The sequence below is a fragment of the Cervus canadensis genome, chromosome 21 (assembly GCF_019320065.1).
Source record: "Cervus canadensis isolate Bull #8, Minnesota chromosome 21, ASM1932006v1, whole genome shotgun sequence".
In the NCBI taxonomy this organism is placed as follows: Eukaryota; Metazoa; Chordata; class Mammalia; order Artiodactyla; family Cervidae; genus Cervus; species Cervus canadensis.
Genome location: NC_057406.1, coordinates 37,096,020 through 37,112,325, shown reverse-complemented (window position 1 = coordinate 37,112,325; position 16,306 = coordinate 37,096,020). Strand labels below are relative to the sequence as shown.

Genomic DNA, 16,306 nt, shown 5'->3' with positions numbered 1-16,306 from the left:
TTTGCTGGTGGAGGGTTTTGCCTCAGTGTTGATGGCTTCTGACTGATCAAGGTGGTGGCTGCTGAAGGCTATGGTAGTATGGCAATTTCTTGAAATAAGGCTAGCAATGAAGTTGGCTACAACGACTAACTCTTCCTTTCACAAACACTCTTGGTAGCATGCAATGCTGCTTGACAGCACTGGACCCACAGTAGAACTTTTCCAAAACTGGAGTCAGTCCTTTCGAACCCTGCCATTTACCCTCTAAGTTTACATAATATTCTAAACCCTGGTTGTCATTCGACCACTTTCACAGCATTTTCACCTAGAGCAGATTCCATCTCAAGAAACCACTCTTTCTGCTAAACCAAAAGAAGCAACTCTTAAATTTCAGTAACGTCTCCAGGCTCTACTTTTAATTCTACTTCTCTTGCTATTTCTACCATCAACTAAATTTTGGTTTACTTATGCAGAACTGATTAATTCCTCACAAGTTATCAAGTTAAATGCTCAAAGATATCAAAGCCATTGCTCTAATGCCATAAAGCATAATTATTAATATTATAGTGGTCTCTGGCTAAGCACCCAACTTCCCAACAGCTGACTAGTATTCACTTTAAAACTATGCAAAAATATTAAGAATAATATCTATTCTTATTGAAGTAATGTAACCTTTGAAATCAGCAACAGAACACAGGTAAAAATCCATTTAAGAGATCAACTGAAAGTCCTCTGAAACACTGGATTTTCACAATATTTTTTTAAATTAAATTCTCAAACAGAATACTCAACATACTATATAACTAAGCAACATTTCAAGGCGGAGTGGCATTTGGAGGAATAGACTCAATCTTTAAAGAGTTTGTATAGAAAATTCCCAAATCTAGCTATAGGTACCAATACTGACAACTATCAGAGATAATTTAACAATCAGCTAAGATCTATTAGTTAAACCTGTTAAAATGTGGTCACACTATGAGATGTACAATTTGATAAGCTTCCAAATTTCCTCACTGCCTGTCACAGGTGTGATGTACTGGCTATGAGAGTCAAAGAAATAAAACAGAAGACACTGGAATCCAAATTATAGTAAGATAAGTTCTCTATTCATGTTTCATGAGAAGTCCTTTAAATAGCTACCTCAGACAAACGCAGCATGACTCACTTTTCTTCCTCTGCTTGGGCTACACACCCTGGACTGAACAGGAAAGGAGAGGTAGTGCACACCCCCATTGTGCTTCAGGCTTCATGTTCTTTGTAATTTCCTTCTGTTACCGGCACATTCACACCCCTCCACCTAGCCTAGCAATTAGACGATATCACAAAAATCAACACTGTCAGAATTCTCTGCAACAGTTAATCTTTTTGTTTTTTTTCCAAAGTTTAAGGGTTTTACAAACATTCCATTTATTAATTACTCCATCTCTGGTTAGACTAAAATCATGACAAAAGTACACCCAACACTGGTCTAAGTGGAGGCAGATTTCTTTACAAGATTGAAAATTCAAGCACTACATTTTCAGATCACTTGAAAATACCTAGATTTTTCATGGTGATGAGAAGGTGTGAATTTTGTTCTCTTTTTCTGTATTGTACACCTCTACACATAAACTTTTCAGTCAATTTAATCCAGTCTTGCCAGGATTATCTTTGTGTACTCCTGGATATTTTGCTTTATTTAGGATACCACAGACAGGCAAGCACCAATATATTATCCCTATCATCAAAAATAGCAGAGAAGAAAACTTTTTCTATTTCATTGAGCTCCACACACATTTAGAAACCTTGTATGTAACATATGGCTTAATATAAAAATTATATGGATTACCATAGCCTGAAAAAAATATACAATAAATACATTAACTTTCAAATATCTGAGGGATGACTGATAGGCCACAAATTCAAGCAAAAAACTTTATATTCATGATTCCAAAACTCACTTTTGCTAAAATTTCATCCTACTTATATTTAGTATAGAGTATTCTCCTTTGATATTCACAAATTTAATCACATCTTCTAGTTCTTAAAAAGTATTAGATAAAACAAACTTTGTACCAGTTTTCAAAAAGGGCTATGTTCCCAGAAAAAAAAATTAATTACGCAAAGTAGGTCATAGAGCAAAGCTCAAGATTTTCTCAATGCTTAATAATCAGGTACAATTAATTTAAAAATATTTATTAAAAATATACTTCCAAAAAGTCTAACACATAACCTATTTATGCATAAACTTATAAGTATAATGCAGATATAGAGATTTATGAATTATCTCACAAAGTGAGCTACACATATTTTTATTTACCTCTCCTCTACCTACAATGACTCTATGAGCTGATTATTTACACTAATTTCCTTAAAAAAAATTCACTCAAAATACTTGCTTTAAATTAATGTATTTTAAGGTGGAATTGATTTCCTGTAGTAGCTATAATACATAATATTTAAAATTTAAAATATTCCTTCTTATTTCACTTCCAGACTAAGATGAGGTAGATGCACATCTCCCTAGGTTTCTCAGTAAGTACAGCTGAAAGGCCTGGACAGTATCTTTAAAACAAATCTAAGAAGACTATGGAAGGGGACAAGAAAAACAGACCGCCTGGGAATCTGAGGACCCAAGGAATGACATAGTAGCAAATTTTGTCAGCTTGCTTTTAGTCTCCCTCATAAATTCCAAACTGGATAATGGAATGACCAGCAATGAGGACGTGCCAATGAGCACAAACATAACAAGCCCAAAGAAAAGCTATCCTTCTCTATCCCAAGGTTCACAAAAGAGGCAACCTAGCAGAACAGGCAACTCTTAGATAATAAACACCCCTCTGAGAGTCAAACCCCTTGGAAAAAAACATGATTCCCTTCTCCAGGTCTATGAGCTAAGACCAAAATGATAAGTCCAGACTTCTTCCATCACCCAGCAGTGATATAGAAACTAAACAGAATGCCTGTCTTTGAGTTCAATTTGACTATTAGACTTCCTAGTACACTTTTCTATCACTTATTTAGCCAAGGTGATAAAATACTCCCTAAGTTTGTTTACTCTTTTCTTACACATAGTAAGAAAAGGAGAGAGGTCCTTTTTGGTACTGAATGAAAATCACCTAAAAAGTGTTTTCTTGGGAAGTATTGTTTCTAGTAAAAAGAAAGTATTTTTAATATTGAATATTAGTTTTAATACTGAATATTAGTTTTGAAAACTTTTAATACTGAATATCCGCTTTGAAAACTGAAGTTGTTACTCCTAGATTATCACTACTGACAGTAATAGCAGTAAGTCAGCATTATGTTGTCACTGTTGGCCTTCACTACGGAAAGCTCAAAGTGTTATGATGTCAGGGGCTGGTCTCTCAAGTATGTTACTGTTCCCATTCACAGACTGAGAAATGGAATTTCAAAGGTATCTGTCTCACGAGCAGGCCCAGGATAAGTCACTCAATGTAGAGAAAAGAAAACACGAAGTTCCAGTATTCAGTACTGAACCTACTAATAAGCACTATAATTCTAAGTATGAGACTATAAATGTGGACGTACACACCGTAATTAGCCCTCGGGGAGCAAGGTGCATTAATGAATTCTTTCATTCAAGAGTATTAACTGAGCCATATTATAAGCCAATATTGCTCCAGGCATTGGAAAGGAAAGTTCCTAATCTCATGGAGCTTACACTCTGGTGGGGGAAAACAAAAAATAAACAAATCAAAATGAAATAACAGGTTTTATGACGAGACGGGGGAAAAAGCAAAGAAATGGGGATAGGAAATGCTGACCATGTTCTTATTTTCTACAGAATAGTCAAAGAAAGCTTCCAGAAGAAGGTAGCATTTGAGCAAGTTTCTAAAGGAAGCAAGGGTTCATGAGAGTTGTTAAGGAGTACAATTTTCAAACAGTTGAAATGTGATTCACATAAATATAAAGGAAACACATCACAGACTTAATCTATTCTTCATTAATGAACCATTTATGTTAACAGGATGAATGAATCAGATGTTAAGACCGTTGCAAAGAGCATTTCAATTGGCATACCTATAAAAGGGCATCACAGGTGGCGTTAGTGGTAAAGAACCTGCCTGTCAACACAGGAGACATAAGAGACACCGGTTCGATCCCTGAGTTAGGAAGATCCCCTGGAGGAGGGGATGGCAATCCACTCCAATATTCTTACCTGGAGAATCCCAAGGACAGGGGAGCCTAGCAGGCTACAGTCCATAGTGTCAAAAAGAGTCAGACACAACTGAAGCAACTTAGCACACATGGATAGAAAATTTAAATACCAGAGTATTAGACTAAGCAAGAGTGCTAGTTAGAAACAAAAATGATGACTATCCTATAAGTTAATATGAACAGTATTTTTTGAAATTCTAACAGGCCAGTATTGATTGTATCTTTTCTGTCGAAAAAAATTGACATGTAACGTCTATACAACTGAGACTTCTAATCAACAGTAAACAGTGAGCACTGTTTAACAGCATTGCTACATTTCTCCTAAATAATCTGTGAGCAGGTCGAGTGAGTAATGTCCTCCCAGGGCACTCAAAGAACACGCTGTTAATGCTTTTCCTTATTTTCAAGTTTTGACCTTTTTGAAACAAAAACCATGCAGATATCTGAAGGAAGAGCATTCCAGTCAGAGAAAATGTGAATGAATCCCAAATACGTTCCCTCCATTCACGACCCCAACAGGCAGGGAACACTCTCAGTAACACAGACTCACACATTCACCTGGATCTCTTAGGAGCTCAGTGTAAGTAAGCAGCTGAGGGGAGGCCAGGCAAGGGTCAGTGGGGGGGAGGGGGGGACAGGGGGGTGGCGGTGAGTTGGAGAGAAGTCAGAAGATTTACACTGAAAGGAGGGGAATGATAATTGAGGTTGGGTAATGAAGTGATGCACATTTTTAAAAACATTATTTCACCTGCTGAAACCAAGACTCATTAGGGGCAAAGAGCAAGGGTAGAAGCTAGAAGACCACTCGGAAGACTACTAAAATGATCTATGCAAATAAACAAGTAAATACACAGTTTGTCAGATGTAAAAAGTGCTATGGAGAAAAATAAAGGAGACTATGAGAAGGCTGGTAGGGGATGTCAGCACTGTCTAAAAGATTTCCCTTGGTAAGGGGAGACTGGCATGGAGACCAGGATGATATCAAAAAGTAAACCATGCAGAAAAGTGAGGGCGGTGTATTCTAGACAGAGGGGTAAAGTAAAACAAGTGAGGAGAAAGAGTCGGGGAAAAGGAGGGGGAAGGGACACATGAAAATGAAGGGCCTTGCAAACTGCTTTAAGGACTTACTTGACTTTTAGTTTCGGGGAGATGAGAAGCCACCGAGGGTTTCAGAGCAGAGAAATGACATGAGCAGCTTTAACTATTAAACAGATCACAGTGGCTGCCATGCAGAGAATGATCTGTAAGTGGGCAATGACAGAAGTAGAAAGGTAAGTTAGAACAGAAGATACTTCAGTATTCCAGGGAAGAAATAAGGCTGGCTTAGAACAGGTTGGCAGCAGTGACCATAATGATAAACAGTCAAAACCTGGATATTGTGAAGGTAGAGGCAATAGCTAAAGGAACAGACTTGGACTAAGTACAAAAGGAGTAAATGTGGCTTTCAGCTTTAGCATCTGGAAAGATAGAATTGCTATTTACGGAGAAGGATAAGACTGCAGAAGAAATAAATTTGTTAAGGAAATGTGAGGAGAAGAGGAGACTGATTACATTTATGAAAAAGGTTAAATATCTCAGTTCTTTTGAAATGTAATCACAATATGAAAAACTGGAATGTGCAATTTCCAAATTGAGAAAATCATCAGAAACAGAATATTTTAGGCCAGCTTGAGATTAGCAACTAACCTTCACAGCTTCTCAGAGATCTCTACTTTTCAAAATGGCATTTATCATTGATTTCATCAATATTAGTCAGTATTTTACAATTTAAGCAAGTATCTGATCCCTCACTCATAAAGCATTTATTGAGCACTTTCTGAAATTATATATGACATGCATCATCAAAAGGCCTACATATTAAATTTTTAATTCGCTGTGTTTACCTGAAGTTCTTTGTATCTATCTTGAAAAGAAATGGCCTCTTGCTCTTTTTCTTTAAGGAAATCTTTTTCTAAGATACTATGTTTCTCCATCAATGATTCCACATCCTAAAAGACAAAAAACAAGCATAAATTGTGTAATATTTATGGCAAAAAAAATAGACTCTGATTTTTCAATGACACAATAGAAAATATTTGGTAACGAAAGAACCCACAGGAAATATGGTTTTTAAAGTTCAAGAATATAAAATGTACACTTCACTCTCATTTCCAGACCAATACCAAACACTAACATTAACACTAACCTTGATATAATACTAAAAGCATTCATGCTAAATAAATACATAAAAGCATGTAAGCTAACTATAAACAACATCCTGCTTCAACGTATTGTACAGCAGGGATCAAGACCATCCTCAAGCAAAAGAAAAGCAAAAAGGCAAAATGGCTGTCTGAGGAGGCCTTACAAATAGCTGAGAAAAGAAGAGAAGCTAAAAGCAAAGGTGAAAAAGAAAGATATACCCATCTGAATGCAGAGTTCCAAAGAAAGGCAAGGAGACATAAGAAAGCCTTCCTCAGCAACCAATGAAAAGAAACAGAGGAAAACAATAGAATGGGAAAGACTAGAGATCTCTTCAAGAAAATTAGAGATACCAAAGGAACATTTCATGCAAAGATGGGCTCAATAAAGGACAGAAATGGTATGGACCTAACAGAAGCAGAAGATATTAAGAAGAGGTGGCAACAATACACAAAGAACTATACAAAAAAGATCTTCACAACCCGGATAATCATGATGGTGTGATCACTCATCTAGAGCCAGCCATGCTGGAATGTGAAGTCAAGTGGGCCTTAGGAAGCATCACTACGAACAAAGCTAGTGGAGGTGACAGAATTCCAGTTGAGCAATTTCAAATCTTAAAAGAAGATGCTGTGAAAGTGCTACACTCAATAAGCCAGCAAATTTGGAAAACTCAGCAGTGGCCACAGGACGGGAGAAGGTCAGTTTTCATTCAATTTCATTTCATTCAATCCCAAAGAAAAGCAATGGCAAATGCTCAAACTACCGCACAATTGCACTCATCTCACACACTAGTAAAGTAATGCTCTAAGTTCTCTAAGCCAGGCTTCAACAGTACATAAACTGTGAACTTCCAGATGTTCAAGCTGGATTTAGAAAAGGCAGAGGAATGAGAGATCAAGTTGCTAACATCCGTTGGATCATCAAAAAAGCAAGAGTTCCAGAAAAACATCTACTTCTGCTTTTTTGACTATGCCAAAACCTTTGACTGTGTGGACCACAACAAACTGTGGAAAATTCTTACAGAGATGGGAACACCAGACCACCTGACCTGCCTCTTGAGAAATCTGTATGCAGGTCTGGAAGCAACAGGTAGAACTGTACATGAAATAGCAGCCTGGTTCCAAATCAGGAAAGGAGTACATCAAGGCTGTATACTGTCACCCTGCTTATTTAACTTATATGCAGAGTACATCATGCAAAACACTGGACTGGATGAAGCACAAGCTGGAATCAAGACTGCCGGGAGAAATATCAATAACCTCAGATATGCAGATGACACCACCCTTACGGCAGAAAGCGAAGAAGAACTAAAGAGCCTCTTGATGAAAGTGAAGGAGGAGAATGAAAAAGTTGGCTTAAAGCTCAACATTCAGAAGACTAAGATCCTGGCATCTGGTCCCATCACTTCATGGCAAATAGATGGGGAAACAGTGGGAATAGTGACAGACTTCATTTTGGAAGGCTCCAAAATCACTGCAGATGGTGACTGCAGCATAAAAAGACGCTTGCTCCTTGGAAGAAAAGTTATGACCAACCTAGACAGTATATTAAAAAGCAGAGACATTGCTTTGCCAACAAAGGTCCGTCTAGTTAAAGCTATGGCTTTTCCAGTAGTCATGTATGGATGTGAAAGTTGGGCTATAAAGAAAGCTGAGCAGTGAAGAATTGATTCTTTTGAACTGTGGTGTTGGAGAAGACTCTTGAGAGTCCTTTGGACTGCAAGGAGATCCAACCAGTCAATCCTAAAGGAAATCAGTCATGAATATTCATTGGAAGGACTGATGCTGAAGCTGAAACTCCAATACTTTGGCTACCTGATGCAGAGAACTAACTTACTGGAAAAGACCCTGATGCTGGGAAAGACTGAAGGCAGGAGGAGAAGGAGACAACAGAGGATGAGATGGTTGGATGGCATCACCGATTCAATGGACATGAGTTTAAGTAAACTCCAGGAGTTGGCAATGGACAGGGATGCCTGGTGTACTACAGTCCATGAGGTCGCAAAGAATCGGACATGACTGACCCTCTGAACTGAACTGACCCCAACACATACTTTCCCTAAGCTTGCTAAAGCCTTTTTATAGAGACATTTGTAGAAAACTGAAATAAGAACACACATAAATAATTTACTAGAACAGCTGTATTTCTAAGTATTCTGTCAAATATCACATGATGCCTGACTTCTCATAAAAACAAACGAATAGTACAAATCTTCTAATCTACATAAAATTGCAACACTATGTGCTTTCAAAATAAAGAAACCCAAAGGAAAGCATTCATTGGGGAAAAAAAAAATCTAGTAAAAGCCATTCATATCTTTAAAAGTGTATATTTATGGCTAGAAACTTCTTATCAAAGGCTTTTGTAAGTGATAGACTCATCTAACTGATTTAAGCCTGTCACAAAGAGCATAACAGCTTTTCCACTGATGAATTTTCAATCAGAGGTTGGGATTATATTGTATTTCCAGAATATGCAATTCAAACACTTATTTTTTAGACAAATGTAAATATACCTTTTTAATTCTCTGTTTTTCTTCTTCAGAAACTTTGAGTTTCATCTCCAGAGTGGAAATTTTCTGCTGAAGCTGTATGTTTGATACATTGGCTCCAGGATCCTCAGAATCATCCACAAGAGCAATTGTTCCATTACTTTTCTCATCAGTTAAACCCAATGGAAAAAGTGAGATATCCAGATGAGTGTGTGTTGATTGCTGAATCTAAACCACATTAAAAAACACACACACACACACACACACACAAGAGAGGAAAGTTTACACTTTACCAAGAAAGAAATCACCCAAAGGGCACTAGAAACCACATTGGAAATTAAGTTGTAGCAAAGTTCTGAAATTATTTCACCCTTTAAGTAAATCAACAGAAGACCTCAAACTGTTACAACAATCTGATCTAAGAAACAAAATTTTCTCTAAACTTAAGAGTTTACGGTATTTATTATTTTCCAAACGAAGCACTAAAAATCTTAAAAAACTTTTTTCTTATGCTGAGGGTGTATAATAAGTATAAACAATTCTGACACTCACAGTTCTTAAATTTACACACACATTTCAGAATTTGCTTATCTATTAAATTATAAATCAGAATTTGAAATTTATCAATAATCTTTAATTGATCATCACTTTCTAGTAAAGATCACAGGTGAGTCAAGATTGTATATAGCACTTTGGAAATCTGGACTAACTCCAGCATCTAGCACAAGGCCTGGATCAATAAATAGTTGAAAGAATAAACGTTGTAACTGCTATATTTTTGTTTTTATTCTAAAATTGAAATGAATATTCTAATACCTGAAAATATATTTTAAGTTCCCCTTAAAGAGAAATTTTTTTTTATTTTGTAAGATTTATTACTTTATGTATGTATTTATTTTATTATATTTTTGGATGCACTGGATCATCACTGCTACATGTGGGCTTTCTCTAGTTGTCATGAATGGGGGCTACTTTCCATTGTGATGTGTAGGCTTCTCATTGCAGTAGCTGCTCTTGTTGCAGAGCATGACTCTAGAGATGCAGGCTTCAGAAGTTGTGGCTCTTGATCTCCAGAGCACTTAGTACTTGTGGTACATGGGCTTAGTTGCTCTGAGGCATGTGGGATCTTTCCAGACTAGATCAAACCAGTATCCCCTGCATCAGCGGGCAGATTCTTAACCACTGGACCACAATGGAAGCCCCAAGAAAAAGTTTTTTGTAATTATTTTCCTTTTTGAAATTCACGATTTCCAATGCAAAATTAAGTCTATTTTAATAAAAAAGATAGTCAATCATATTTTAGTAACTAAAGCTATTTGGACACCTTGAAATTATGTCACAAAACAAACATTGTTCAGTTTTTTTAATTCTAAATATTAACCTCAAAGAGTATCAACAGGAAAAAAAAAAAAGGAAATCAAGAAAACTTCAATTAAATCAGTATGCAATTTTTTAAGTAGGAAAACTTCCTATAAAAATTTGCTTGTTGTTACCTGTGCTTTAGGAAGAGTCTGACTGCCAATGCTGTTATCTGCATGTGTATTCTCTGGTGATGCAATAATGGGCTCAGAAGAGAGGCAGCCAACTGAAGGGGAAGTGTGATCATGGTCCAATACAATCTCAGGAGAAGCTGGAGAAAGATGGACTCCAGATACTGAAGGAAAACAAATAAACCAAAAAAAGTATTAGTAAAGGGAAAATAAAAAGCAGATTGAGGGGAAGAAACAGAGTAGAGGGAAGGGAAGGAAACAGGACAAGGAAAGTAAAAGCAAAGGACAGAAAATGAGGATTCTATGATTCCTTTTCAGGGATTGTTATCTAAGATCTAAAACTAGTGTTTCTAAATTTAACATGACATTTCCATGTGAGACCCAGGCAAACAAAACAATTTAATAGTGTCTTAATGTTTACATACTAATACATTACCACAGGGGTGCATTTGCAACTCAGAAATTATTCACCTGTATTTTTTACCTATTCAGTTAGTTACAAGAAAGCACTAGAATCTCTACCAGTGCCAGACACAGGCACCAGGCACGGAGAAGACAGCAATGAGCAGGACACGCATCTGTGTATTCAGTGACCTTATGACCCAAGAGGCAAATCAGATGAATTAGTTACTACCAGGGCTAAGGGGAAAAACAATGACATTACAACAGTTAATCTACTGTCTCTGGGCTAATTTCTTCTTTTACAACAACAGAAGATTTTTTTTCATATTAAGGTCAATTTTAGTATGTTTCCACAGACAAATAATGGTGAAATGCAACTCTGTAGTTAGTTTCACAACAAAACATTATTAGATTGTAGAGTTCAAACACAAAGGTCACAAAAGGAAAGCCAATTCCAAACATGAAATGAGACAAAAATATTGATGACAGCAAAATAAACAGATTATTTTCAAATGTCCCTTCTAAAAATTCAAATACATTTGTATGTGTGTTTTAATGTTTAAGAGGAGGAACTAAATCACTTTTAAGAGTAATTCATTTATCCATTTTGACTGTTTAAATTATAAAGACCTTTATTCCACATTGGCATCAGTAGCAACGTCAGCGAAGCTCTAGCATAAATTCTGGAAGGCAGATCACAATGGCAATTGCATTTTTCCCTGAAGAAAGACATTTATAAGGTCATTAGGTATTAACAAACTAAAGACTGTATCAATTTTTTATTGGTACCATACAGGACTACTTAATTATCTTATATATGCTTTTATTGTATAGTTATATTGTATTTTTCAAATACCGTGTGCCATACTGGGTAAGGTATCCTAATTTCTCCAACAACCATTTCACTATTTTAACTAAAATACAAAAAAAAAAAAAAAACTGTACTTTAATTCACATTTCTACTTGATATATCTTTTTCAGAAATTATTTTTTCTATTCTTCATTATTCTATATGCTAACAGACTTCCATAAAATGTCAAAATATTCTAACTTCTAATTCTAAATTAAAATTGTACTAAAAATATTACTAGCTTTTTAAAGGGATGACAATAGGTACTGAAGTATAGTAAAAAGGAATACAGCCTCATGATTAAGAGCATAGACCTTGAAATTATATTGCCAAAGTAAGTACAAAACAATTGGCAAGTATTTACTTAACTTCCTTCAGTTTCCTCATTTGTAAAACTGACATAGAGGTGATGATGAGGTTTTAATTGACTAAAATATGTAAAGCTTTTAGCACTTCATCATTACTTCAAAGATTGTTAAAATTTGTTGGACAAGTATGTTTACTTTCAGGTATAAAAGGTACAAAGTGGATGGATAGGTTTTCCCAGTGGCTCAGCGGTAAAGTATTGAGGAACCCAAGGCTCCTGCATCTCCTGGACTGGCAGGCAGATTCCTTACCATTACGCCACCTTGTTGTCAGGAGATTGTCTGCAATCAAGAGACTTGGGTTTGATCTCTATGTAGGGAAGATCCCCCAGAGAAGGAAATGGCAACTAACTCCAGTATAACTTGCCTGGAAAATCCTATGGACAGAGAAGGCTGGCAGACTACAGTCCACGGGGTCACAAGTCAGACACAACTTAGCGACTAAACCACCATACCACCATGCATGTTATTCATATTTATATCGATAATGTAAGACAAAATGTCACGTTGTCATGAGTTAAATTCTCACTCTGTAACATTATATGTTCACGTACACCATGTTAAGAAAAGAAAGAGGGTAGAATAAAGGAAGAGAAAGGAACGAGATAAATAAAGGAAAAGGGAGTTCGAGCGAGCAAAGTACGGAGGGCGAAGAAGCACCCTCACACTCAAACTCCAATAGTTACCACCACCCTCTCACACTTTCTCTTCACAACCAAATCTCCTTTTTCTTTCAAATCCCATCACTCCACTAGACTCATCATTTATGATATTAATTTTCCTTTAAGCTATTATTAAGTTAAATGAACATTTCTTATTTTATCCTTCTTTTACTCCAGAGCACATAACACTAATGACTTCCCCTTTTCCTTGAAATTCTTCCTTTGGCACCTACAAGCCACTATATCCTAAATTCCTGGAGGAGGGCATGGCAACCCACTCCAATATTCTTATCTGGAGAATCCCATGGACAGAGGAGCCTGACAGGCTACAGAGTCAGACATGACTGAAGTAACTTAGCACACACATCCTAAATTCCTTCTAGTATTTTGACTTTTTGTCTTGTTTTTCAGGCTCTTTCCCACTTAATCTTAATTTCACTGTTTTCTACACCCTCTAATCGTCTCAGTATTCACAATATTCTTACCAGGTTCAGAAGTCCTTATTTAAATTATCATCTATAAGCTAATGACAAATGATTCACATCTCTAGTACAAACCATTCTACAGACCTCCTGATCCAGAGGCTCACCTAACCACCAGACAGTTGCATTTAGCTGTCTGGTACATGCATCACACTTACCCATCATCTTACATAAACCCGCTTTATTTCATGTTAATGGTATCCCAAAGAACTATTTGCCCAACACAGAAATGATACCACTAAGTGCCAATTTCACTCCAGTCACACTGTGCTACTTACTGTTCCCTGATTAAGCCACACTGTTCAGTCCCTCTGTGACCTCACAATACTATTGCTTAAGTAAAAGCCACAGCTGTGGAATCAGAATGCGTTCAAATTTGAACCATAACAACTTATTGTTATGTAGCCTTGGGCAAATTACACAAATCTCTCTAAGTCACAGTTTCCTCTTCTAAAAATGTTAAAATAATACCAACAAGCTTTTCCTGGACTCTTTTCACCTACTCCATTATCCATCCAATCACAGTACAATTTAAATTTTCCACTGTAAAGACATTACACATTTCTAAGAAATAAAGAAAACATTACATATCTATGGTATACATTTAAAGCAGTGTTTCGAAAAAAACATGTAGAGCCTTGAACACTTCAATCAATTTTAAAATGAATTAACTTTCCATCTCATGAACTAAAATAGAAACAACACAGAAAACTTTAAAAGCACATAAAAAAATAATAAAGACAATGCAGATGTCAAAGGTTAAAAAAGCAGATCGAATGAATCAAAACCCTGACATTCTAAGAAAAGTAAGTGAACAGTAATTAACTTATTAACTTATAAAAGGAGAAAAGTACAAATATAAAAATTAAGTCACAAATGTAACCTAATAATTAAAACAAGAGTTTTTTTAAATCCTAAAATTCCTCTAAGACTTCTAAGTAAATAAATTTGAAAAATCTGGATATAATAGCAAGTCTCCATAGAAATATAGTCTATAAAAGATGACTGGATTAAAGCGAAAAAATACTTTGAAAACATATTTCCTTGGGGAAAAAACAAAATTATAAGCCAACCACCTTATAGATAAGGGCTTCCCTGCTGGCTCAGACTAGTAAGAATCCTCCTGCAATGTGGGAGACCTGGGTTCGATCCCTGGGTTGGGAAGATCCCCTGGAGGAGGGCATGGCAACACACTCCAGTATTCTTGCCTGGAGAATCCCCACGGACAAAGGAGTTTGGTGGGCTACAGTCCATGGGATCACAAAGAGTTGGACATGACTGAGTGACTAAGCACACCCTATAAAATATTTCAAGAGAATTTCTAACAAAAATTCAAAAAATGAATTATCCCAATACTCTAAAATTATTACAGAGCATTGAAAATGAAGGAAAACTTCACTAGAGTGATATAATATTAATATAACATTGATAGCCAAGACAGATAATAATAAAAATTTTAAAAAAAACAGAACAACAAAGATCTTTAGAGTATTTAATTAAAATAATTAGGTAAAAGTTTTAAAAAAAAATTACTAAATATAATCTAACACCATATTGAGAAAATGATATGCAATGAATGAGTTTGATTTGTTCAGGTATGCAAGGTTAGAGAATTCATTACTATAACACTATATTAATAGACTTATAGAGAAAAATGGCAAAACTAACACTGAAAAAAAAACACTGAAGAAATAAAAATCAATGCATAATTTCTTATGGTAAAACATACAGACCTCAGTCCTAAAGTAGGCATGTTAATTAAAGGAAAAAAACGATTTAGCAACTAAACCACCACCACTAACAACCCACTTCTGCAAGGCACATAAACAAGTAAAACTATATACACACACACACACACACACACACACACACATATATAAATGTCATATATGTGTAATATATATAAAAAGTTTTCTTTTTTACAAAAGCAAGTAAATTATAACAAAATTTTAAGCCAGAGGTCCCTCTGGGGAAAAGTACAGGGACAGGGCAGGGGTGTTACAGTTGGTCATGTTCTATTTCTTAAGTTAAACAGCTAGATTCATGAAGCAAAATTTTAAATATACATATGCTTAAAATTATAATTCTGAAGATCTCTTGTTTCATTGTCCTTCCTGGTTGCAGTCCTCAAAGTCCATGAGCTGAACCATCTCACTGATCAAAATTTGCTCTGGGTAAGTAAGAGAAGAAAAACCTCTAATCCAAATTAAAGACTAATAACACCCAATTAGCCTGCCCCAATGGCTCAGCAGTAAAAAAAAATCTGCCCACAATGCAAGAGATGCAGGTTCGATCCCTGGGTCTGGAAGAACCCCTGGAGAAGGAAATGTCTACCTTCTCCTGAAAAATCCCACAGACAGAGGAGGCATGGGGTCACATAGATTCAGACACCACTGAGCGACTGAGAACCGCATGCAGGGTACTCAAAGAAATGATGCTGTAGTGAAAAGATACCAAGAGTCAGTAAAAGACCAATAAATATTAGATTTGGAGGTGAAAATCCTTCTAGCATCCTCCTAATCACATCAAAACTTTTTGCAGACGTCAGTAAAGTTGAACCTAAAATTCCTAGAATTTACATGTGCATTCAACTTATGAATCATTAGGAAAATTTTAGGAATATTTTTAATTTGATAATATAAAAGTTCACTGAACTTATCATAATTCACATCCTAGTTTAAAAATTAAATGAGAAAACAAATGAATAGTGATGTGAAAGAAAAGAGAATATAGAAATGTTACCCTTTAACCAGAAACTAGATTTTTCAGTTAGGCCTCCTATGCTAGAAGTCATATATTTTCATTAAATTTTAGGTGACTATGCAAAAACAGCAATTCATCCTAAAAAAAAAAGTCCACATTTATAAATACTGTATACATAAACATACTCTAAATGTAATACAATAATATAGATGATATACGTATTTATACATGTCTGTTCAATGGGAATTTTTAAACAATGAAAAAATATGAATTTCAATATGTGAAATATAATTATCTTCTCATCTAGCTAAGAAGTTATAATTTTTAATGTTTCAAATTGCTGTAGTATTCTTTGGTCTATTAAAAGTTGATTGCTGTAAGTCTATGCCCAGAATCTTTAAATTCCAATCAAGTGTACCCAACAGCAACAATTTCCATAAAAATTCAGCCAACACTTTTCAAGAAGTAGAAATCTACAAAATTTTCTTCAGGTATTTTGTCTGTTTGCTTGCTTTTAAGTCTTAAGCAAGACTCAGTTCA

The 16,306-nt window shown here is 35.7% G+C and overlaps 1 protein-coding gene across 4 annotated transcripts in view; it reads right to left on the bottom strand.

The window, feature by feature from the left end:
- CCDC91 (coiled-coil domain containing 91) overlaps positions 1-16,306 on the bottom strand; it is a 366,658-nt gene that overhangs the window by 231,204 nt on the left and 119,148 nt on the right. For 2 of the 4 annotated variants that reach the window (XM_043439827.1, XM_043439828.1), the window contains exons 4-6: positions 10,306-10,466; positions 8,837-9,040; positions 6,021-6,125 (exon numbers count right to left, since the gene is read on the bottom strand). In XM_043439827.1, the coding sequence (XP_043295762.1) occupies positions 6,021-6,125; positions 8,837-9,040; positions 10,306-10,466 (470 nt within the window). The remainder of the gene's footprint in view (positions 1-6,020; positions 6,126-8,836; positions 9,041-10,305; positions 10,467-16,306) is intronic. The other 2 variants (XM_043439829.1, XM_043439830.1) reach the window with 1 other exon arrangement.